Source organism: Oxyura jamaicensis, chromosome 6 (genome assembly GCF_011077185.1).
Source record: "Oxyura jamaicensis isolate SHBP4307 breed ruddy duck chromosome 6, BPBGC_Ojam_1.0, whole genome shotgun sequence".
NCBI lineage: Eukaryota > Metazoa > Chordata > Aves > Anseriformes > Anatidae > Oxyura > Oxyura jamaicensis.
This window is the reverse complement of record NC_048898.1, coordinates 11248364-11274530: the sequence shown is the minus strand read 5'-3', so window position 1 is coordinate 11274530 and position 26167 is coordinate 11248364. Positions and strand designations below refer to the sequence as shown.

Below are 26167 nucleotides of genomic sequence, written 5' to 3'. Positions count from 1 at the left end.
GTTTTATTGCATTGCTTATTCACAAACAAAACAGGAATTCCTCTGTAGGGCTGTAAGACTGAGATCAAATAGAAACAACAACATTTGTCTGCACAGATATAGGTCTGAGTTATGAAGGAACGTCTACTCTTGGAATGGCTCATTTTGATAGAAGAGTCAGGAAGTTATATATAAACGTAACTGCAAAAACGTTTTTTCCTGTTGTGGTACACCTCTTATACATATATGACTATGAATACAAGTTGTTTCTACTAGAATTTAAGAAACCTATGATTTCCTTCTCTCAAGCTGAAGAAAAATAATCTTTCTGGACGTGAAGGAACTCTAAAGTAGAGGAAGGCATCGCTTAAGGAAGCAGCAGCATTCTGTGTGCAATCTCCAGTCAGTCTCTGTGGAGATCCCGGCACACAGCAGCAACCAGCCTTCGCACAGAAAAGGGGCACCTGGGAAGCTCGACGGACGATATTCAGTCTGGTTGCTCTCTGCAGACCAACCAGACGTGACGCAGGGCTGTCAATTTGCTTGAGACCTACTTCATAGTATCGGTTAATGAAATCGGCTGGGTGGCAGTGGTTTTCTCCATTCCGTTATCTTCTTGAACTTGCAGATAATATTATGGCTGCAGAACTCTGCAGTCTCCATATTCAGTAAAATAATACAGGCGTCTAGTAAACTCCGACGCATTTATCACTACACAGAGCTCGAATGGGAGCGGGGCGGTACTCGAGAGTCATCTCTAATATGCAATACTGAAACTCTGTATGAGGTCAGATTTAAAATAGCAGTATATTTACATATAGTTTAGAAAGAAAGAACAAACCCACGTTTACCTAGTTTCAGGAGCGCATATATGAAAATCTAAAACGTGCTCTCCTCTCTGTGAGTTTCTTTAAATATATTTTTAAGGATATCTTTTAAGGATCCATCCTCACGACAACTTTCAAAGCTTAGGAAAGAGCCCCCGCTGACTGCCAGTCACACCAGCCTCACACGTTTTCCCCGTATGCTGGTTTGCTACGAGGTGCAGCCCAGCTGTTAGTGGAACAGAGCGGCGAAGTGAAGCCTGACAGCGAAGAGTAGTGAGAGAGTTCCCAGTCTGCATGGAAAATGCCTGCCTATTTAAAGCCACAGCGTATTCAAGCCATTCTCTGGAAAGACCTTCTTTGTTCACACTGTGGGCTTGGAATTTAGGCCATGCAGGTCAGGCTCCCCACCATCCAGCTCTCCCTCAGGTTGTGCAGTGCACAGGGCAAGGGATATTTATGAAGGGGCCAGTTTCAGTCTGCCTGAAGACAAAGGGCTGTTCTGTACTGGTTTGGGTAGGACCTTGGGTAGGAACATCCCGGCACCCGCAATGTGCTGGGGATGGCAGCGTCCACTGCCATGAGCCTGTGAGGCCTTACTCCGCAGAGTGCTGACGCTCGCCTCTCCCTCGTGGTTGATGCTGCACCACGGTGTTGTGGGCAAACCAGCAAAGCACGGGGCATGGATCTTCACAGAACAGATCCTTGGTCACTTCTGAGCACATATGAATCAATTTTTGATGAACAGGGCCAGAGATATTTCATATATAGTTATGAAAGAATGTAGCCAGCAGGACCAGGGAGGTGATGGTTCCCCTGTACTCTGCTCTGGTCAGGCCGCCCCCCCAGGTGCTGTGTTCAGTTTTGGGCCCCTCACTACAAGAAGGACATCGAGGCCCTGGAGTGTGTCCAGAGAAGGGCTACGAAGCTGGTGAAGGGCCTGGAGCACAAGTCCTGTGAGGAGCGGCTGAGGGAACTGGGGTTCTTTAGTCTGGAGGAGGCTCAGGGCAGGCCTCATTGCTCTCTACAACTGCCTGAGAGGAAGGTGTGGGGAGCTGGGGGTCAGCCTCTTCTTGCAGATAACTAGTGATAGGACTGGAGGGAATGGCCTCAAGTTGTACCAGGGGAGGTTCAGGTTGGAAATGAGGAGACATTTCTTCTCGGAAAGAGCAGACAGGCACTGGAATGGGTTGCCCGGGGAGGTGGTGGAGTCACCGTCCCTGGGGGTGTTCAAGGAAAGGTTGGACGTGGTGCTTAGGGACATGGTTTAGTGGGTGACAGTGGTGGTAGCGGGATGGTTGGACCAGATGATCTTGGAGGTCTTTTCCAACCTTGATGATTCTATGGTTCTGTGATTACTATCTTGCCCGCTTCATGATCTGGGCTGTACCCTTTCAAGTCATTACTATCCTTCACATGGACTGCTGAAGGGCACCCAGGATCCTAAACCTGACATCCTTTCAAGCTAAGACCCACTGATTTTTTATTATTATTTTTATTTGATGAACTGAAGAACTAACCGACACAGGGCTGAGAGAGGACAACGCCCATCAGGTCTCCTTGTGACAGACCCAGCGCCTCGCCCACAGCGGCCGCCTCACGGCCGCACAGTGTTGGTGACAGGCGAGGCAGTAACGGGGCGGCGGCGGGCAGCGGGGGGAGCCCGGGCCCGGTGCCGCCGCCACGTGCGGAGCTGGGGCGCCCCCACAGCGCGGCCGCTGCCCAGCCCCGCCCCGGAGGCGGTCGGGGGGCCGGCGCCAGCCCCTTTAAGGGCGGCCGGGAGCCGCTCCGCCCGCTCATTTCCTAGCGCACAGGAAGTGGGGCCGCAGCTCGGCGGCGGGGCCCGCGGGTGAGTAGGGGCGTCCCGGCACCGCACCGCGGCCCACCCGGCACCCCTCTACCCGCCTCCCCCCCCACTGCCTGCCTGCCCCGCTCCCTGAGGGGCGCCCTGGGGCCGGCGGCTGGGCAGGGGCAGCGGGCAGCCCGCCGCGCTGTGCTGTGCTCGCCCTGCACCGCCCTGTCCGCGGTGGCTGGGGCCGGGTGGGACTGGGGCTGGGGGCTCGGGGCGGGGGCTCCGTCGCGGTGGCGCCGCGCCAGGTTCCAGCCGCGGTCCCTTGGCCCGCCCGGTGACCCCGCTCCGGGCCGGCCGCTGGTCGTGCCCCCACACACCGCCCCCTCCCGCCCCGTGGTCGTGGTTGGTTAGGGGTGCCCTGGGGCTGCCCAGCGGTATCGGGCCACCTCGAGCCCTCTTAGCGCCTGTTAACCCTGAAGGCAGCTCGTGCGTCTCAGGAACACACAGCAGGGCCGGGGGGTTGCGATCGGTAAGGTGACTGTTAAGGCTGGGCGTACAAAGCGTTGAACTTATATCTGTTCGGTGAGGAATCGGCTAGATCTGCCTCGTTAGCACTTACTTTAATCTGCGGCTCCGCGGCTTGTTGGGCTGCTTTTTCTTTTCCCACTCTCCTGTCTGGTAGGAATCGAGATGCAGGTCTCTCTGCGGAGCTGTAGGTAAGCGACACGAGCCCTGTGCCGTCCTGCCCGTAGACAGGCAGTGTCCTCAGGCTAAGGCTGTGCGCTCAAACCTCTTCTTTTTTCTCTGAGGGATTGTAACTGCCATGAGCAAGACCCTTGCCTCCTTCCCAGCTTGTGCTGGCTTTAAGTTGCTGTTCTCTTTCAGTGTGGTAGAAGGAGATTTCTGGCCTCCCTTTATTTATTAGAGAGATAGCGAGTCCCCAGGCACTGTCAGAGACAGCAGCCTGGATGTGTTCCCAGCAGCTGTCAGGGGAGGTAGATGGCTCTTGCTGACAGGGTGTTGTTAGCTGAGGGCCTCAATTACACCCGCAGGCTTTTATGGGAGACTCTGGCTGGTAGGTCTGTATTGTGAGCATCGGGAGACCGCACTGGGTGGTGCTACAAAACCCCTGTCCTGAGCCATCGATAACCTGAGAGTGGGACGAGGAACACGTTTATTAAGTGCAGGGCTGTGCAGCACAAATAGGAATCGTTTGGCTTGCCTGTTCCTGGAGGAAACCCGCAAAAACTTGTGATTAAGATCTGTGGAGCTTGAATGGTTCTTTGTCTCTTCCATCTGTGAGTTTGTTTCAGTGTCCTTCTCGGGCTTTAAATGAAAAAAAAAAAAATCCAAGAAATGAATAAACAGAAATCCCCAAAGGTATTATTGAGGCGGCTGCATCGTGGTATAAATTGCATCGAGTTATTTGTGAATTTAAATTCTTTGCTTTTGAATTCCAGCCCTGGGATATGGGTCTTCCCAAGTGAGTGAAAAACCTCATCTGAGGGCATAGCTGAATGATAAGCAGCTGTGGTCTGTTGCTAGGAGAACCCACATCATATTTGGTGTAACAATTTCTACCCATTCACCGCAGTCTGCTATTTTCTTAATTGTCAGAAGCGTTCAGTTGACCTCTTTGTAAAAATGGACCACCAAAATAGCTTGATCTTAAATAAAACTGAACTTGGGGGAGGGAGGGAGGGTGTGGGAAATACGATGCCATTTTTTAACTCAATTGCACAATGTTTTTCTTAACTCTGTAACAGTCTGTCATTATGAAGCAAAATACTTCATGACTTGCAGTATTATCTCATTAAATAATGTTGGAGCAGGGCTGTGGAGGTGGGATGGTGCTCAGATTTTGGGTAAGGATTTGGGTGGTGTTGGAACTAATAATATGCTTTGCTTTCAGTCAGCTCATCTGTCTTCTACTCGTGGAGGACTAGCCCTCCAGAGTGAACGTACAGGAGGAGAGCATAATGATCTGGGTTCTGGAGAGATAAAATAGCAAACAGACAAGACTTTCAAGTACAAGATTTTCTTATTTCTTTAAATATTTTTTTAAAGAAAAAGCTTTCAAAGGGCGCAATGAAAAATGTTTGAAGAGTGTAGTGGGTTTTCTTAAAAAATAGATGTTTCTGTGTTTTATCTATGCAACTACTTACATTCTTGCAAGCATGGTGCTGGAAATGGGGGGAGAGTGAAATCATAAATCACAAAATGTTCACAAAGAAGAAGTGTTATGCTGTTGTAGAAGAGTGGGAATACTTCTGAGTTATGGCTGCAGCTTATAAGAAGTTTTTCCAGGAGGGCACTTGTAACTATTTGCTAGACCAGCTTCATTTTGTATGATTAAGAAAAGCCCAGTACTCCTATTAATAAAGTTTATTAGTAAAGTCTGGAAGTGCGAGCTGACTTGTGTTCTTAATTTCTTTTTTGTGAACCTATCCTTGAAAAAATAAAGGTAGGAACAGTTCAGCAACCTGTGGTTCATTGTGTCATGAGTGTTGTTAGGTGTGAAAGGACTGGAACCTTTGGGGCCATCTGGCTGCTCCTGCCATCTAAGCCTGTTTTAACCACCTTTAAAGTAGACCTGCTGGTGGTATCTTGCATCTACTGAAAAATGTAGACAGGTCAGTTAGCTTAATAGTTCTTGGGAGTCTTAAACTGGGCTGTGTGTTTTAAAATCAGTTGTACTGAGTGGTTTTTTAAGTAAAAATAACTAGATAGTCGATAGAAGCTGTATGTAGTCAATATAGATCAAATGCTCAAGGGGAAAGAAAAATGAGCTTGTCTTCCTAATTCTGGAGGACTTTGCTGCATTGAAAATACAGCACGTTAGAGTAGACATGAGAAGCTTGTTTCCTTGGCACGATGCTGTCCATACTGTTTGTATTTCGCATGCTGGGAGGCCAGCAGGAGATGCTTGCCTGATAGCTGTTGTGGGTTGGCACGTGGTGGCACTCATACCTACGTGATCCATTTTCTACCCTAACAGTTTTTAAAGGCTTATCCCATTCACCAAGTTCTTTAAAGCTTTGTTTTGTATGTTGGTAAACCTGGGAAGCCACCGTGGGTGCTGTGAATGCAAATATGAGAGTTGGAAAGAGCATAAATGGTGTGTCGGTGTTTCAGGGCCAAGTATCCAAATAAGACCTTAGGTGAGGAAGTTATCGTTTGAGGAAATCTTGCACATACTTTTTTTATCTAACCACTTCCTGCCTCAATCATCTCCAACCGAAATTTAAAATAACCATGGTGACTGGTGTGTTTACTGGCTGACTTCTGCCCGTGGCACGAGCACCACCCAGCCCCACGCATGTCGGGCCTAGTGCCCCGTCAGCCCCACTGTGCTCCCGTGGGGCTCGGGGTCTTCAGGCCTCTGCTGTTTCTCCTCACCCTGCTGTGGCTGCAGGGCATCTCTTCAGTAGACACGTGGGAGGCTTTTGTTGCCAGCAGTGCTGTTGGCACGTGGCACAAAGGGCAGGTCTGTCCCTGCTTTTGTTTCACGGTCCTCCTCCTTTGTATTAAACGTGGCTGTCTCACTGGTGAGGTGGGTGATAAAGGGCTTGTCTGTTTTTCTCTTCCCCTACTTCCTTCCTCATATTAAGCAGTCCTGTTTTGCTGGTAAAGCCGCTTCTGGAGGAGGATCGATTTCCTTTATGGTCCTTCATGGTACTGGGGACCAGAAAGCACCTTGAGGTCAGCGTACCGGCGCTTCTGGTGTCTGCAGCGGGTGTCCCCAGTGACTTCTCTACTGCGGCAAGAAGCGACCCAAGGTATCAACTAACTGACTGTTTCAATAGATGGAGGGGTAAGAGGCTTCACATTTGAGCGTTGAGTGCCCAATAGGTGACTAAAAAATGTGAAGTGCAGGAGCGGTGGGGTGTTGGCAACAGGTGGTGGGACTGGAGCTGGGATGGGCCGGGTGGGCAGAAATGCTTGGAACCTCTCTTCCTAAACATGGGGAATAACTTTACTGTTCTTCTGGCGTACTGTAGGGAATTGCTTTTAAATGAAATGGATATTCCAGTTGTAGAACAGAAATAAAATTCTTTCATGGCTGATTAATCCTCTGTAGATGGATCCTGCTGCATCCTTAGTGGCTGTCACGGAGCCGAGCGTTGTGTAAGATTTGTCTTTGTGTGTTCAGAGCTAAAATCATACAGTGCAGGACAGCTGTGATCTAAGGGTAAACTTAAAGTGCAAGACTTGCACATAATATTTCCAAGTAAAGCCACTAAACACTTCAGATTTTCTGTCCCTGTATTGGTACTGGATTCTTGTATTTAATTTTGGTGGGTAACGAATATCCACCCAAGAAGGAGGTTAATGTGGCTGCACTATTAATCATGCTTTTTGGGCAAGACAGTAGATGAGCACATTCATGAAGGATCAAAACTGTAGCATACCTTCTGAAGGTCGTACATGAAGCTATGCTAGTTTTGTATTAATATTAGTGTTTGGGAATTAGGGTGACTGCTCCCAGATAATCTCATAGGGAAAAAGGACCCTAATAAATTTTCAGGAGTCAGTTTTGAAAGAAGGACAGTTTCCAGCTTGTAGGTGTCCAGCTGCATAGAGCTGTGTGAGGTTAAGACGGGTGGATGAGGCGCTGTTACACGGCGGTGCTGTAAGTAACTGTGTCTGTGGATGTTTGACGCTTGGTTTGTGGGGATATCCTGTTACGGTTACAATTTGATAGCTAACAAGGCTGGTTTTCTCCTAATTCAGCCTGCAGTCTCTGGAGTTTGCATGCCTGTATCTTCTGTGGAGAAACAGCAGTAACAGGTGGGTGACTTGTCTGGGCTGAGCTTCTTTGCTGCTGTGGGGCAGGCGTTCAGCAGCAGTGCACAGTAAGCAACAGGGAACACTGCATTAAAGCAGTGCAAGGGTATTAAAGCCGAGGAGATGAGGCGAGCTGACTCATGTTTTAGAGTTAACTCTGAATATCCAAAATGCTCATCCTGAACATAAGGGGCTCGAGTTACACTGAGGGCTAAGTCATTAGCTTCTCTATAGTGGAGTCCTGGAAGAGCGGTTTGGGTGGTAGCTTTCAGATGAGTTGCGGTAGCGCTTCTGCTGTCTGGTACAAGGCTTCCCCAAGCAGTGGTGTCAGAAATGACAGGGCACTTGTCAGCAGTTTTGATGCTTCTTGCAGCCCTGTGGGCAGCAGAGGGCTTGCATCTTTGTGCTGCCAGTGCTCTGTTAGAGTGGAAATGAAGCTGTTATCACTTAGCAGTCTTGGTCCATCTTTCTTTCTGTGTCAGGGGCTCCCACATCATGGGAGAAGGCTTCAGACCTGCGGCTTGCAGAGCAGAAGGGCGTGCTGGGCAGCTGGTGGCTGGGGCTCGGTGCTGCCCTGGGAGGGAGCCTGCACGGTGCCAGCTCCTGCCCCTGCTCCCCACTGGCAGTGGGGGCTGAGGCTTTGCCTCCAAATTGCTCTGTTAGATTCTGCTAGTAGGTGCTATTGAGCATGTCCTGCAGGCTTTTTTTTTTTTTTTTTTTGACATAATCCAGTTATCTTAAATTTTTCCCATTTAACCTTTCAGTGTTGCTCTTTAGTCTTGCAGGTTGCTGAGCCTCTGTTAGTTTTACCTTGCTAGACGAAGAGGTGAGAAGTGATAGAGGTTTAAGTCCTCCTCTGAAGGGACCAGAGGAGATAGGAGAGGAAAAAAACACCTCGAGGTGTTAAAATAGCGTAACAGAAGCTATTGCCGGTCGTACCATGTGTCAAATGTCACTTTGAATAAACACTTTGTGATAAGTGTCTGTAGTAACATCTTAATCTTTCCGTGCTGAGCAACAAAACCAGGAACAATAACTGGAGAATATCGGTGCAGTAGAATTGCACAAAGGACGTGCATAAACTAGAGAGGCTTACAGAAACTCCTGATGCCTCTCCCCTCTACATGATGATCTTCCCCTGTTGATGGGAAGAGGAGGAAAGATGGTTCAAATGTCCCAAAAGCTGATTTCAGGCACTTGAGAAACAAAAAGGGAAGGAGCGGTGTAATGTTAAGTGCCAAGGGAGTTCTACTTTTTCATACCAATGTCTTTTTCCAATGCAAGACAACACTTCAGAGAAGAAACACCAAGATAAATAGCTCTGCCAAGCTGCTAGCTTCTCTGCTTCAAGTCCTTCGAGAGTAAGTTTCTCCTCAGTTGTAATGTCAAACTGAGAAATGTTAGATGGCATAAGTACATCTAGCTGTGCTTCTGGAATGCACCAGATGTTTCTCAATCATTTGGCATCCAGTTTTCATTTCTGGTGACATATTCATGCCTGACTTGTGCTGAAAGCAGAACTTAAACCACCGTAGTTGTTAGCTATTTTCAAAATATGTGTAGGTTGTGTTCTTCTTGTCTTAGTTCCATGGGCTGAGGAATAGTGAAGATGTCTGATGTCACACGTCAGTTCTGATGCCACATGTCAACTTAAGCTAGCTGATCATGTTTATTTAAAAAGAAAAACAAAAATCCTGTAGAATCATTCTTTTTCTCAGAATTTCTGTATCCATTTGTATTTTAAACAAGTTTTAGGCATTTTGAAGGTCTAAGGACCAGTTGGATAGAATGGGACGTAAATGTCTTCCAGTGGGTGGCTGTAGTGGTTTTATTGCAATTCATACAGTGGGGAGATTTCTAGGCAAATACCAGTTCAGGGTACTGCACACTGAATTCACTAATAAATCGTAACTTTGAGAACACTTCTGTGATACTACTTAGCCCTCAATTTTCCAATTAAACTGTTTTGATGAAATTTAAATCAATGCATCAATATGTTTCTGCTTTTAAGGCTGATATTAATAGAAGCCTGAAAGTCTCTTTAAGTACAATTCGGGTGCACTTGGGAACTTAACTTCACTCTCTCCCTTTTAACTGCTACAGCTTCCTCATAACCTGTTTTTTTTTTTTTTGTAACTCTGGAAACAATAATATGACTTGTACTGTGGAAAAAATATTGAAGGCAAACTGAATCCTGGGGACAAGTTGGACTTTTTGTCTTTTTAAATGCTGGCTGTAATCAGTTGTGTAACTGTCAGAAAGGAAAGCCTGGCTGAGGACTGTCCTTTTCAGTCTCATCTTTTGGTGGGGTAAAAAAGAAAACAGCATATGATAACTGCCTCTTAACTGTCTCTGAGAGCTTCAGAGAGGATCTGGTCTGTTCTCAAGCATTTCAGTTCTGTTTTACAACTGTAAGGGAGCTGAGTGCTTGACTTCTTACCTCCCACGGTGGGAAACATTCCACTGGTTCTGTGTCTGAACTCGGATGACAGCTAACCTTTCAGTATAGCACAAGAGTTTCCATATGTTGGCATACAGAGATGTTGCTATGCATATGCTGTCATAACTGCCATGTCCAGATCTCCATACAAAGAGAACTGGATGATGATTGGGAGAAGTGAGAAAACGGAAGAACGATGGATTTTGATAACATGGATTTTTTTTTTTCCGAAGTATATACGCCCCATTTCCAGAAAGCACATGATTTTCAGCTTTGTCTGCTACTATTTGCACAACTAACAACTTAAGTCATGGTGTTTTTTATTTTTAATATACTTGTAGTGATGCAACTTTCTCTGTAGGTATGCTGTGCCAATACTATGTTCTTGGGTTAGATGTGCCTTTTAGAGTTCTGTAGCATGTGCTGGAACATTTGTCTTGTATGTGAGGAATGCTTAGCTGTTACCACCTTAGATGCTTGAAGTGATGCAACACCTTCAGTGTATTTGGCTTTTCCTTGTTCCCTGTAAGATGATGTGATGAGAATGATTGTTTTTTCTCTCTCCAAATAGGCTGTTTTCCTGTACAACAAGCCTTCTACAGCATTTTCTTTTGAAGACTACCAAATGTTGGAAGCTTTATTGATGTTTCTTGCAGCATCTGTTGCTTCATCAGACTGAAAGGTGCGTAGAGGCTGCACTGCATGTACTCTAGCAGACTGCTATGCATTCTTGAGAACAAGCTGAAGTTGCTGTAAAAAAAAAAAAAGTGGTTTAGTTTTGCTTGAGCTATCTTCCCTGGTAATGCACCTGGCTCTTCATCCTTGACTGACTGTGTAGCGTTGCATGTACTGTTATGAGGTAGTGACTGTGAAGGATGGCAACTTTCAGGTGGTAGAGTAATGTTTCTACCTGTAATCTTTTCAAATTCTAAGAATTAACAGGTGTGTAGTGTTTTCTTCTAATTATATACAGTATTACTTAGAAGAATTATCGGTCAAGTGTAATACTTGTACTGAATTGATACCTACATAATTGATGAATGTTTAGAAAGATAATGTTGAGGGTAGTGAACCAAAGTTGATTTTTCATGTAGCACACAGCTCTGTAAAAATTATATTGAAGCCTTATGTGGACATAATGTTGGGTTGCCATGGCTATGTTTGATGGCTCTTGCGTAATCAATAGTTCTGGTTTTGAATGAAGACAGACAGCCCTTCCCAGCCTTTCCCTTACCATTGCAGTTTCCAGAACCTGCTTTCCAAAATATTGTTTCTAACTGGCAGCCTTTAGTGAACAGACCTGAGCACTGCATTTGAGTAAGGCGTGCTTCTGGACCTGGAAAGCAACTTGCTGTGATGCGATTTTCCCGTGCAGCTTATACAGTCCCTCATAGAGAATAGGTTGTTAACAAGGTTCTTGTAAAGCACTTGGTACAAGTGGGTCAGGTTCTTGGCCTGTATTGCTTAACGCTCGTGTGAAAAATGACTTGCTGTTTAAGATGTTAGGAATGACGATAGAAAGTGCTTCACTGCTACTTGTAATGATTTGTATTTCTGTTCCTGTTTCTAGGTTTAAGTGTAGTAACACAGGGTATGCAAAATGAGTCTAGTCATGGTAGTGCTGCTGTTCTTTTAATCCCCTTGCAATGAGAGTAAGAAGACTTGCTTCCCCAAGTTTGGAGTTTGTCAGTTTTGAAAAGGGGAATAGTGCCTATAGGAATGCAAAAGCCAACAAATTAATGTCAACCATAGGAAAAGCCGTATAAAGTAAGAAACTTAGGCTTTGTGAGCTAGTGATTGTTTCAGGTTAGCTACTTAATCTAAAACCAAGAAGAAAACCCATACCCTTCAGCTAGCCTTACATGGGATGCTTTGTCACTGGCTTCTTGCCAAGAAGATGCCTGTCTTCATTAAAACAGTTAAGCAGCCATGAGTTGATTCTATTTCCAGGTGTTATCTACAATGAGGATAATAATGAACAGGTCATTTAAGGTATAGCTGTTTGGGTTTTGAGTTCCCATTTCCATTCAGAAGTTTCCAGATAAATGGGCTTGCTCTAGCCTCCACTGAAGCCAAAACAGGGCTCACTTTCATGAGTTCATTGTTTATTTTGGATTAGATATAAAGTAAGTAATGTGAATCAAATTCATTCATTGCCCACTTAACTATGTAATGAACTCTGTGTTGTGTAGGCACAGCAGCTGCCAGGACAAACAATAATTCATTTCCTTCTATCACCTAAGGAAGATAAAACCACTTTATCAAAAGGCCATTTTTTCCTTGTCATTTCACAGCAAGTCATGTAAGAATTGGGTTAAATGGTTTCAATACAGTTTGCACATCACTCATCTGAGGATGACAGCAGCATTTTTTTTTTTTCTTCCAGGGGCTGTTGTGGCAAAAGTAGCACTGTTTCTGGATTGGATATTATCTTCTGCTTGTTTTTTTCCTGCTGCTTTAGCTGTAGCAGTGAGAACTGACACTATGGAAAACAGATTTTCTGTTCTGTTGGATTGACATGCTGATTTACCTGCTGTCTGCCCGTGTTGGGTGGGGAAGGGGGGAAATATGGTGCAGGACAGGTACTTCCCAGCTGTGATTTTTCTGTATTGACTTGAGACAATTATGAAAACACATGGAAGTGAACATCTGGAAACTGAAGTAGAAATTGAAGAGATTTTGTGAAATGTGTGATGAGTGAGACTTGCTTGTTTGTCCTTCATAGGGCAGATGTAAGTAGTCTCAATCCTATGACGATTGAACTCACTATTAAGATGAAACCATACTCTATTCTGTACTACTTAACGAAGCTTCTAGCTAATATGAAGTGCCCTGCTTCAGTTGCATCTCCCAAAAAGATGCAATCAATATACGGCATCAGAACCTTATTCATAAGTGGGTAAGGGCAAAATTTCCTAGTGATAAAGCCTCATGTGTTGGATGTGAGTTTGTCTGCTATATGAAAGAAGGGAAGTGAGACCCCATGCATCATCATTGTGTACTCCAGTCTGTAATAGCGAAGCAGAAAAACGTGGAAGGCTAGTCTTAATTTTATTTCAGAGTTCAGTGTCTGCTCACAAAACATGGTGTTGCTTTTGTTCAAGTAAACCATTAGCATAAGGAATATCCATGCAGATGTTCTCCTTAAACCTGTATTTTTCAGTAACAAATCCTGTGATCGTCATGCATCACTGAAGTAACTTTTTCCTAGTGGTTCCCATGTCTGAACTTTTTGCAAATATGCTGTTGGCACTACTGTGATCCTTGTGCCAAAGGTCTGATGTTTTCCTTCCTGTTTAGGAACTAAACAAATGTCTGAGGATAGCTATTGCAGGTACACTCAAGCACTTGATTATTCATTACAGGCTTTTCATAATGTATGCAGCAGCTTTTGTTGCCTGGGTGTTTTTTTCCACATCTTCAATTAAAAATGAAGTAAGATCCTCTTCAGTGATCAGTGTGCAGCTGTTATCTTTCCACTGCAGGACTCTGGATTTGTCAGTGGGAGTTTATAACAAAGAAATTAAAGGGAGACTGTAAAACACCTGTGAGTGAATGAGTGGTGTTAAACTTACAGCTCAGTATTATCCTGGATTGTTAGCCCATGAGCAGCCAGGTGTGGCTGCAGTACCACAAAGGTTATCTATTACTGCTGTAGGTCTGTGGCATGGCTCATGGCCTCCAGCTGAATGCAACCACTTCTCTTATCAGCCAAGTGGAGCTGATGAGTTTAAGTGTTAAGGTTCAATGATTTCAGGTTGGAGTTCGATTGGACTTCTGGTTTGGATTTGCAGTGTCTGGAAAACAACTTTCTGCAGTAATTGTCCTGTTTGGTGTGTGCATCTACAGGTTTTGTTCTATACAGTAGTATCCATGTGAGCATGCCGAGGTAATGTGACTTCCAGTGGGAGTGCTGGAAGATGTATGAGAAGTCACTGGGAAACTTGGACGATTTTAAGAGGCAACGTGAAGAAAAAACACTTGAATTCCAGACAGATAGTGAGTTGCAAAGGTTAAGGTCTGTGCTTAAACTAAGTTTGCCTGTTGTGGTGGGTTAGAACACTGTTAGGCACTAAGCTTTCAAAACGTTGCAAATGAGCCGCTGCCCTGTGCAAGTGACTGCGATGTGCATGGGCAGTGGTTGTTACATGTGCAACTTCCAAATTCTTTTTCAAAATACTTTGTTGTTATTTTCACTTTCCTGCTGGCTTTCTTTCCATAAATGGACAGTGGCTTTCAGCTTCTTTCTTGTCTTTGGGCTGCCCGGAGGAAAAAAGTAGCTGAAAGCAAGTCCAATGATAATAATGTTGGCCACAGTTAGTCCAGTGAGGGTGAGTGAGGTACCAGATTAAAGACTGGTTCTTACCTTTCTCAGGAAACTGGTCACTAACTCCTCTTGAATGTGTTCTTCTTTGCTGTTACCTCCCTAGTAGTGTTCCCAACAGCAGAAAAACCTGACTTTGGTACTCATTTGACTAGAGCTGTACAATGCAGCCTTTGAACAACTTCCTCCGTCTCTTCTGAGGTTGTACCTCAATGGACTTAAGCGCACAGTATGTGTCTCTGCATACTGGATGTATGGTTTGAGGTTTCTCATTCTAGGGTTTTATGCAAAGATTCTCCGAGACAGCAGGATCAATGAACTTTTTGTTGGTTTCAGCAAGGGAGAAATGAACTGATTGTGCAGTGTTTCTCTAGTGTTCACAGGCAATGCTGAGAGAAGGGTGTCACTGAACAGTAAAAAATATCCAGTGGATGATACTGGACCTGAAGTCGTCATTATACAACTCACCAAGGACAAAAGTGTTTGTGTGGAGGGATTTAAAACAATGCCCATGGCATCTGGTGAAGTTACAAACAAAATAACTATGAAAATCAGCTGGAATTTCCTAAGCAGCTTAACTATGACCATCTAGGGCATGCATAATGAAAAGGACATGTCTGCAGTAGAACATGTTATAATGAGGAATGTCCGTACAGTCTAGCATGAAGGAAGCGTACTGAATTAGGCCGCTGGTCCAACTGTGCGTGTTTCCCCTGTTTAGAAAGAAGTACTCATCCTCTGCAACAAGGAACCAAAACAGAGTGCTAATACAATAAAAAAGCAATTTAAAAGCATTTTCAATTAGCATGCTGGTCTATCTCCTAGTGCTTAGAGAATCAATGAGCTCTCTTGTAAGGAACAGAAGCATTTCCATAGCTGAATATACATAAGGCCCTGGAAATGCAGGAAGAATAACAACCAGTTGCTTCTAGAAAACTTGCAAATCTTCCTGAGCATTGCATAAGCCTCAGAGGTCTTGTTCTTTGGAGATCATGGGGACTATTGCAAACGTTATTGTTTTGAGAAATTGAAGTGAAGTGAAATACCAACACGTGCAATTTAAAGTTTTGGAATTTGAATTCCAAATTGGAATTTGAATTCCAATTAAATGGTAGGATGCTGATTACAGGAACTACCATGATTACTTTTTCAGGTAGTCTTATTCTTTTATAAACTTTAGAATCTACCACGTTACGACTGAAACAACAAAGACAGGGTGGTGGTGGGGATGTGCTCAGTCTTGTTACTCACTGGTAGCTATTGGATCTTTGGAACCTTTTCCAAAGATGGCAGCATGCTTACAAGATAATAAATGAGAAAACTTCAAGCCCTTTCAGGGGAAAATCTCAATGTCTGACTCCTCTATTACTCCTGAGAGAGTCAGTACCAAAAAAAAAAAAGACAAGATATCTGAATAGGCTCAGTCCCCCACCATTTTAGCAAACCAACTTACACCTTCAGCTCTCCATGTGCAGTTTAAAATCTTAATGTTTAATACAATCAGTTGCACAAACGTTGATTGTCTTTAAAGGCCACAGGGAAGCAGTAGTGGGGAAAATGTCTGTTCTTTAAGGTGTTGCATGAAAACTGTCAAAAGGTAAATATGCCAAGTTCATCTCTATGCAAAAGTCTGTCTTAATAAGATTGTCATTAGCTCACTTGAAAAGGCTTTCAACTAATGAGAGGATAATTAAAACCAATATGGAAAAAAATTGGTGAGGTCTCTACAGCCCACCACGAGTGCCTTCTTTTGCTGCAGAAGGGTTTATTGTTTCTATGCTTTGAATACCCCAGAAGGCAGCGCTCCATGAAACAGATGTCTGGTGCCAGTAGGTAACACTCAAAAATTTGTAGTTACTCGGTCTTTTGTTCTTGTGTTGATGATGCAATGGAAATGGCTAGTCCCTGTGTAGGCACGCTGAATCAATTCATGATTGCCATAATGATGTATGTTTGGCCACAGTAAAGGAACTGATTAAGGCCGGAGTTGTTCTTTCATGGCCACTCGCTATTGTCTGAGGGAGTCTTAATCTCCTAGTATACTTTGTCCTCTTGCCACCACATCAGGCAGTCTGTTTTCACTTGCTTCTAAGAGAAGAATAAGACCTAAGAAACTTAGTGACTCGCCAAAATTGAACACAAGGCAGCTTATTGATAGATCAGAGAATTGAATGAAGGCCTCATATGCTAATGCCCCAGCTTCAGGGGTTTCTGCATATCACTTAACAACAATCAGTGATTATTTAAAGCCTGTGGTGGTAGGAGGTTGCATGACTTAAGCAGTTTGAAGCTAGGGGTTGTGATGAATCAAATCTAGCAGTCGTTTACAGCTGCCTGCACTGCCCATCATTGAACTGTACAGTGGTAGGTGACTAAGACAGTCTCTTCACTAGAAATATTAGCATCTAGTTTCTACTGCGTGCCTTCATTTTTTAATTATCCTGTGGAAGGGAAGAGAAATGCAAAGGGAAAAACGGCAAGTGTTCATCATGTTCTGCTGAGCTGTAAGGCTTAACCTTATTGACTACCCTGTTCCCAGTACCAAAAGCATCTCTTAAAAACCTGATTGCTGTGATGATGTGATAGCATTTTGTCATCACTGTATAAGTTGTTCTTGACAATACTAATAAGGCTGTGCAGTAAATAATTGGAACTGGATGGAACTGGATTTTTCAGTGTTTTATGCATTGATCAATTATTTGGTATGCAATAACTGACGTACGATGTCCAAGCTTCTGCATGGAATGGCTTTGCTAGGCTAGCACTTATATATATTTGAAGAAATATGTGGTTCTTCATGTTACTAATTGTGGCTTCACCTCTTGCATTCTAACAGAACAAGAATTCAAGAGGAAATGTGTAAAACATCATATGGGCAACTAAAGAAACTAGGAAATTGCATCACTTTTGTTAACTAGCTTTAGCCTGTAGATTATTTTTTTTGTCTGCCTTGATTTACCACATCTGGACCCTGGTCAGCAGTCTGAAGATACATCTGGTGCTGATCACTTTACATAAATGCATATAAAGTGCCTTAATGTTTGTTCAGTGAGAAGTGACTAATGTCTGTCTTATTTGGGCTTAAAATGTCTTCCTGGGTTCAGTTGACATAGCTTATTTTTGTACCAAAGTGTGCAGTAGCTTCACGTGAGTAGAACAAGCTCTGGTTTCAGATAACTTGCTTTTAAGCTGCTTATACAGAATCACATTTTAAAGTATCTAATTTATACTTGGGACTGGGTCACAGATGTGGATGCTGGCACTAGAAGTTCTTTAATGGTTTCAAGTGGTACCATAGGCTTCATCTGGATGGCTACAAGGTGTGCAGCTCTTGCAAGACTTGGTGTGCATGGTGTGCATGCAAATTTAGGATCAGTGATCCCCAGTGTTACTGGTGTAAATAAATTATTTAATCTTTCGGGCTTTGTCATTGGAGTTTGCTTGCAAGTGATGGTGCTGAATATTGCACTACCACTGATGCATGGTACCTGATGCTCACTGAAACTCTACCCTGGTGCTGGAAGCTGAATGGAAAGTGAGAAATATTACAAGGACATATCAGAAAGCTGTTGCAAGGATGTAAGCTCCATTCTAAATGCATGAAGCGCTTTGTGGCACTGGCTTTATTTGGAAGGATGGTAGAAGGCCAGCTTTCTGGCTTGTGGCAGTCAGATAGCAGTCTGGTCAACCTATGTATAAAGAAGATCGGAGTAAGCATTTTTTTCCAAATTACTAAGCATACTGAAACAAAACGAAGTTAGTGAAATTCCAGAATTTCCCCAAGACAATTTTACAATGTGGTCCAAAATGGAGGTAGAACTAACCCATTGGATAAGTTTTAATGAGCTTCACTTATTTTCTACAACCAAGTTTTAAACGGAGGAGTGTTTTACTAGCTTTAGGAAGCAGAATAACCTGCTTCAAGCTTACTTCTGCTGCATCCATCCTCTTTGTTGTTTCTTTGTACTGTCATGGAAATAGGCCCATGAACCATTTTGCTGATGATCATTTTGGATGTCCTCTTAGGTAACTGTGACCTTTTCATGGGTCTTTAGTTCGTAGTCTGCTCGGTCAGTGCTGTAAGGAGATGACCAGTTCAAAATGTCAGTGCCTCTTTACTTAGCCTATCCAAACTGAAAGGTAGAAATGTTAGTGATCCTGTTGTCTGAGGTTCCTTTTCCTCACCTGGGAATCAAGATTTGAAATACAAATTCTGTTGTGTGTACTACTCTGAAATGTCATTTCTGTCAACTTCAAAGTTTAAGTCTGCAATACTTTATTAATATATGAATAAGTATTCCCTAAAATATATTTACTGAAGTAAAAGCAAAAGGAAATGCAAGCTTCTGCCTCCAAGTATTTTTTGTACTCTTACATAGAGGGGTAAGGAGAGGATGCTCCCTTGTTTTTTCTTCCCACAGTGGGGGGGGAAGGAGTAGGGGAATTAAATAAAACTTGATGAGACTAGAAGAACCATTGCTGTTTTAGCTAGCTTATAGCTAGCTATGTGAAAAATCCATTTCATTGGGTTGTTTCTACTGCTGTTTTCCAGACCCTGTGTCAAAGGAGATCACTGGAAATAAATGTGTTTTCATTTCCCCCCCGCTTCCCACTGTCACCCTTTGCACCCATATGTTATAACTTTGTTCATGTGTTTTTGAAATGACCAGCTGCTTTGTAGTTCTAATATGCACCTTTCTTTTAATTTTAGGTTCTGTCTTCAATTTGCTGACTCAAACCACAGATTCCAAGGAGAGGAGGGAGAAGTGGAATAAAATACTGAAGTGCCAGAGGAAAATGTCAGACTAGCCAATGACAATTACTGTTACTAAACAGTAGACTGCTCTCACAGTGGGAAAATGAAATGCTGTCAATTCCAAGTTTATAAAAATGACTTTTGCAGACTTTCCTCACTGAATTTCAAGTAGGCTTGAAATCCTTTAAGTGTTTCTGTTAGGAAATGGGAATATGATTCCTTGCTGGTGTCTTCCTTTCCCCCCCCCTTTTGCCTTTTTTTATCTGGGGTAGGAAATCATGAACAAATTCTATGGAGTCAACCAAACATACTGTTGATGGTCATGGCTGATGCAGGAACTTCAGATTTATCTCTCCAATGACACCTGATTAAGGAAGAGGTTGAAAATTGCTCATTTGCTACTTTGTCAGAGCTTACAGTAACAATTAAGGTCATGCTTTCTTCCATTTCCTGAGATGTGAATTCTGAGGTTATGTTCCCAAAAAGGCATGAGCAAATAACTTATGGTTTTTGTTTGGAAACAGAAATAATACGAGAATGCCCAGAAGAGGTTTAGTAATTCAAGCCAGGACTCGCTGGCTGTTAGTGGGCCTTGCCTTTCTATTCAGTTTAGTTTTGCTTATGTATTTGCTCGAGTGTACCCCACAAACAGATAATAATGGATCTCTACCTGGCATTATAGGTGAGAACATGGGTAAAGAGTACTATCAAGCTCTCTTGCAGGAACAAGAAGAGCATTACCAAAACAGAGCTACCAGTCTGAAACGTCAGATTGCCCAGTTAAAGCAAGAGCTTCAGGAGATGAGTGATAAATTGAAAACCCTGCAGGAAAAAAAGAGCCCCAAGGTCAATGGTATGAACTACCAGGGCACCAAAGAACAAACATCAAACGATCTCCTCGAGTTTCTTCATTCCCAGATCGACAAAGCTGAGGTGAGCATGGGGGCCAAACTGCCTAGTGAATATGGCGTCGTTCCTTTTGAAAGCTTTACGTCCATGAAAGTATTCCAGTTGGAGATGGGGCTCACTCGGCATCCAGAAGAGAAACCTGTTAGAAAGGATAAACGAGATGAATTGGTGGAAGTCATTGAGGCTGGCCTAGAAGTTATCAATAATCCAGATGAAGAAGATGGTCAAGAAGAAGATGATGGAGTAGGAGAGAGGCAGCTGTATAGCGAAAATGATTTTGTAGAAGGTATGTGTATTAGAGGCTTTCCAGCCAGTTAACAGAATATCACAATGGGCATTTAATGATGTTTGTATTTTTATTTTTTACCTATTTGAAGATAGTCTTGAAACAGTAATTATACAGCTAGAATTTCTGTTTCTGGTGATGAGAATAATACCTTTTAGGTTTCTTGAGTAGGAAACAAGATCTTCATTTCAGAAGACTGGTTTTTCAAAAGAAGTGTGCAGGGCAAGTCGTATCTGCTTAAAATAGAGGCCTTCATAACAGGTTTTAGCTGAAGTCTGTGATGCAACTGCATATGTTTTTTGAATAACTGAAAGACTTGCGGAGAAACTGATTGAATCTCTTGTTCCAGTATAGTTAAACTACTTGGTTAAGAAGGTACAGTTTTTTTCTTCACATACCCATATACTGCCACCTTTAGTTAATATTCAGGCTTCTGACTTTCATCAAGTTGGCATACACATGTTGGAAGGTAGATTAGCACAGTAAGATTATGTCAGTTGAAGGATGTGGTGTTCTGAAGAGACCTTTCGTGATACACTAGTTGTGAGGTCTGCCAAACTGTGCATCTTTGAACTGGGCTTACTGGGAAAAACCATGTAATAAAGTTGCAGTGAAACGTGGGAGTGTTAACAGCACTTGTTTCAGTTCTCTTGTTCTCTCATCAATTCTTGCAGTGCTTGTAAACTTAATTACATGCTATTTGTTTTTGTATGTTGTGTATCCTTTCAGCACTTACTGGCATGCATAAAAAATGCATTAGCAACAATTGCTGTAAAAGTTGGCTTTCAAGGTATAGTGTAATGCTGGTGGAGATGAGTGTTATCAAAAACTGCCCTAGTACCTGTTTTTTGTGTTTACAGTATTAAATACAGTTCATGCTGCCATAAAAAAGGTTGGACTATATTATAAATGAGAGAACATTACTATAAAAGGGACTCTGGATATCAGCAGTACTGATGTATGCATTATTAAACAAACACGTGCTGGAGAAAGGTACAGTTGGCCTTGAAATAATCAGTTCTTTCAGTCTACGATGATGTAATTGGTCTGTAGCTCAAAAACAGTCTCTGCTGTTGACGGCTACTGTGTTTTAAGTTTCGTGCCAAGCACTTCTTTGTTCAGGAAGGTGGGGCTGGATATAGAATCTACTTCACTCTCCGTGTAACACAGCCAGTGCAGTGTTAGGCTCTTATTAGGGCTTTGACTTAAAACTCTGTTTTGTCTGGAAATTATTATTAGTGTCTTATTTTTAAGCGTGCAGCTGCTTTTCCCTTGCAGTTTCAGATAATGCATAGACTCTACTGGATTTTTAACCAGTACTGAAATAGATGTTCACTTCTGTTAGGGTACTGCATTTCCTGGCTGCAGATGCCCAAGTAAGCAGATTTAGGACCTTCGAATTGTACTTCATACCTTGGCTGATGTTCATACCAGTATATTTATAATTGTTGGAAATTGAACTAGTTTCCTGTTGTTTTAAAGGCAGTCTCTTCAAGCACAGGTTACTGCATATCTTTTCTACAGTTAGTGTACTTGAATGAAAATATTTTCATGCTGTAACTCATGGGTGTGTTAGCAGCTAGCTATGGTGATGTATACCACTGTACTGTTTCAGACAAGCTGTGGGCTGTGTGGGTGTTTTGTGTTTGTGTATGTGAAAATACTTCTGGCTAATTTAGAAACTGGGCCAGGAAAACAAAAGCTTCTGAATTGTGTTTTCTGTTTGAAAATGTAGAACTAAGAAATGGAACCAGCTGGTGGCAGATCCTACAGGTCCCTCACACTGTAGATCTGTGACCAATGCTCTTGTGTTACAGTGTCTGATAGAAGTCCAGGTAGACAGTTGATGTCTTTCATTTATAAAATACTGATGCCTTAAGCTATCAAACTGCTATCAAACTATCAAATTTTGTTGCAAACTCAGTGTGCCGACTGAAGTTGCCACAACAATTTGTGTAAATGTGCAAAGAGCACAACTTCATAATACTAATCCAGCAACTATTCATTTAGAGACAGTTTGTTAAAGTTTGTTTAAACAAATGATATGTCATTTAAGTACTGTGTTCTCATCCTATTTACTGATAAGAATAATTTAAGATAAGTGATTTATGACTGAGACTAGAGTTTTATGCAATTTGAAATAGGAGGCTGAGAAACTGGATTTTTCTTGCTCTAGGGTGAAAAAAACAGTGTGTTAATACATAACCATCACATTTTAATGTAGATGTGCTGATTTTACTTAAGTTTTAAGAAATGCCTGCAAGTTTGAGAAACTTCAGCAAGTTTAGGCCAAAAAAAAAAAGTAAAATACATGCTAATGGATGGTAACTTTCTTGTTGCTGCTGTTTTCCCCTCTGCTTAGGCGGAGTTGCTACAAACACATGGCTATTGCCAAGCTTAGTGCAGTAATGTGAAGCTAAAAAACAAAATAATAAAACAAGCTGCAAGTATCGATTGAAACTATAGAGGTCCTTTCTGAAAGTTTGAAATGACTTTTGCACAAAGCTCAAGTGACTTTTTTGAGGAGAAAAACAATAAGCTTCTCAGATCTATAGGGATTTGTTTTTTTGCATTGTTACCCTTTTTGCTTTGATCAAACCCAACATGAAACTTCTAGAATTACGATATTAACAAAGATCTGACCTTTAAAAACTATTTCTGCAGCTGCTGTTTGAGAAACATTTTGATCTAAGTATTTTTCTTATTGCTATTAGGTCTTTGAACTCTTGAGGGTATGAGAAAAACTAAGAGTACGTTATTCCCTTTGCACACAAAGCACCCCTAGAGAAGATGAAGCTGCAGTACACCTGTGTTAACAAATGAAGGGGTTTGCAACTACAGGCGATAAACTGAAGTGCTGAATTGGGTATTCTAAGCTAGTGCCTAAAAATAGACAATTTCATTGAAATCCATATTTGAATATGCTGGAGAACGGGGTGAGTAAGATAGGAAGAGCATAATGGTAATACTTTGGTCCATCCCGTTTCTTCAGGAGCCTGTGGTATTTGAATCTTGAATGGTGATGCAAAACTAGGCATTCGTAGTCATCTGTTCAATCTGATGTGCTCCAAATAAACTAGTGAAGTTTATGTGGAGTGCTTTAGATTGAAAGCTTTTCCATTGAATAGCCACTTAAAAATAGCCTTTGGAAAACGGGCTTTACCTTACTTTCAGAAGTTAATGAGCCCTTTGTTAGTATCTAATAAAGGTCTTGCTACTGCACGATTGCCAGACTGAGTGCTGCTGGGGCCTGCTTTCCTCGTTTTTGTGTTTCTGGTTAGGACAGTGCCCAGGACAGAAATGGTCTTTTGATCTGAAACTCAAGGGAAGACTCCTTACCCAAAATGTCCTCAGCATGTAAAAAAATCTTTATCCCAGTGCTCTAAGCTCAAAGTTGAAACTCCTTGTGAATCCTTGTTATACTTAACTGTTTGTCATGCAGACAACCCCTTGAGTATATTCTAAGACCAGAAATAGGCCCGTATCCAGGGAATGTCAACAGGTAACTTTAATACACAAAACCCAAGACATGTATCTTGCATTCCACAGACCAAATGCTTGGTAGCCTTCTTGATAGATGTGAAACAAGTAAGGGTGTTTAAGGCAATTGAAGAACACCTTTTGGCTTTGATTAACAATTGATCCCCAAGATTCCTAAGATTATGTTTGGTGAGAAACAGAACCTGGCAAAGCTGATAAAGCTTCTTGGACCAGGAAAGCAACTGTTAAATGACTTCTGCTGCTTTTTATTTCTTTGCTTATAAAGCTCTGTTTCTGGATGGCAGCCAGAATATTCTAGTTGGAAGGTGAGATAGTATATTCAGATCTTTTTTAACACCCGGGACTGACTCATGTAATAAAAACTAAGTAGTAAACCAGATGTTTTTTTTTTCTGGCTGATCTCAGTTCTGACTTCTGTGTATAGAAGTTCTAATCCCATACTAATATTCACATTAGTAGCTTGCCAAAGGAGGCTAGCTCATAGCAAGAGGAGTAACTCTGGGATCACATACTATTGGAAAAAAAAAAAAAGGAACTGGTAAGATTCAAAAGTTAGCAATTTCATATTCCAGCAGTTGAATGCTGAAAAGGCAATGCTCAAAATTAGACTCTCATTCGAGTCTTTGAAAAAATGCTGCTGTAACTTGATAGTTATTTAATCTAGAAATTTTAATTCTGCCTTACCCCAGCCTTCTGTTGTAGCATGTCATGTAAGTTTATCCTTTGATTAAAGATAAGCTATTGGCAGCTATGCTTTTTAAATACTTCACTTGCCAGTCATAGTGCACTTCTCATCTTTATGTAGCTATGGGATGGTAGAAAAAGGTATATAATATATAGTACTGAATTTTAACATATGCAGGAGTAGTGGTATAATGCATTTGCTGCATATCCTGAGAATGTGATGTGAAAATACTGGTGTTGCAGCTGCTTCATAGCCAAGAGGTTGTTTTCCAGCTACATTGCTCAACTACTAGGCATAAAGGATTGGAGTGAAATAAGACTGACATTTGTGACCTATCTTTTTCTAACAGTCAACACTGGATTTTCCTTGTTAAACCACCCTTTTTGGTACTTCCAATTAATATTGACTTGAAACTGTCACACAGGAATACATGTGGATTTGTGTCTTAAAGGAGTTTTTACAAACTTTTTGTTTAAAGAGTGTAAAACGTTTAATTTTTAAGGTTAGAGAAGTTAGATTCAGTTACCATTTCTTTTCAGTTGCAGCACCAACTTCTGCTACAGCCTATTTCCCACAGGCCCCCTAGTGCAGTAATGGGCATTTCCTGTGATTTCGGCCTGTGCCCACGTACACCTGCAGGAAGGCATCTTACAAAGAGCTGAAGGGGAGTTGTCTGGAAAGCTGAGGGGGTCTGATAAAAATCACTACTGAATAGGGAGTTTGTTATAAGACTGGGTGAATATAGAACAAGGGCAGCAGGAGGGGGAATTGGTGAATGAAACTGGATTTGGTTTGGGGAGGGAAACGGGAGTAGAACAACATGGAGGAAGGTTTAGGGGAAGCCCTGTAGGCAACTGAGTGGGAGGTAAAGGGAGATGAAGGTGTAGAGGGAAGAAGTTGGGGTAAGATGATGTACATGCTCTGTGCAATTCTGGGCCCTGTGGTAGAAGAAGGATGTGAAAATACTAGGATGTTTCTGAAGGACTGCTCTGAGAAATTGATCAAGTGCCATAAAGCCCAATATGATCCCTAAGAAACAGAGGGCCGAAGAGATTACTTAAGATTGTTTTTCAGATCTGTTTTAAGAAGGCAGGATGGTGAGCATGTCCTTGAAAGTTCTATGTTTCACTTCCGAGTTCTCAGGAAAAACAGTGTTTCTGAAATACAACTGCTGGTATCTTTGACTATATAAATTACTTGTGTGACTTATTCTTCAGGTTACTATCGTACAGAAAGAGATAAGGGGACACAGTATGAGCTGTTTTATAAGAAGATGGATGGCATGGAATACAGACATGTCACGTTGTTCCGACCTTTTGGACCCCTCATGAAAGTGAAGAGTGAAACGGTTGATATTTCTAGATCAATCATAAACATTATTGTACCTCTTGCTGGAAGAACTGAGGCATTTGCACAATTTATGCAAAACTTCAGGTAGGTGCATGAGATAATATAGTGAGTTATGTCGGTGTTTTGTTTTCAGAATGAATTTCTGTTTTGATGGACTTGTGACAAAACTAATTACAATGTTTTGTGCAGCTGCCTTGGGATGTTAGTCATTTCAACCAATTGTCTGGAGACGCTCCTTCTAAAAGGAGCTGAGAGATTCTCAAACAGCCCCCTTTTAGAGTGAATGCCAGGGCCACTGTGAGTCTGGACTCACAAGATGTTGAAAACTTTATATTGACATGAGCTTTTGAGCTTCTGTTTACAAATTAAGGTGTGTGATGGAGACACATAGTATTGGAGCCTTCTGGTTCAAATGGAAGATGTGAAAAGTAGAGAAATCATGTTTTTAGGTTTCTTTGGAAGCTAGTTGAAATCTGACCAGAATACTTAGATCTGCTAATACTTCTAAACACAATAGCTTTAAAGTACCTGAA

General features: G+C 42.4%; 1 protein-coding gene across 2 annotated transcripts in view; it reads left to right on the top strand.

Annotated features, from left to right (window-relative positions):
- The first annotated feature begins 2556 nt into the window (after positions 1-2556).
- The window catches only part of CSGALNACT2 (chondroitin sulfate N-acetylgalactosaminyltransferase 2), a 31724-nt gene continuing 8113 nt past the window's right edge, over positions 2557-26167 (top strand). Inside the window, exons 1-4 of one of the 2 annotated variants that reach the window (XM_035330093.1) lie at positions 2557-2652; positions 10395-10505; positions 18859-20098; positions 25502-25718. In XM_035330093.1, coding sequence (XP_035185984.1) covers positions 19441-20098; positions 25502-25718 — 875 coding nt within the window. In that variant the 5' untranslated portion in view covers positions 2557-2652; positions 10395-10505; positions 18859-19440. The remainder of the gene's footprint in view (positions 2653-10394; positions 10506-18858; positions 20099-25501; positions 25719-26167) is intronic. The other variant, XM_035330094.1, reaches the window with a different exon arrangement.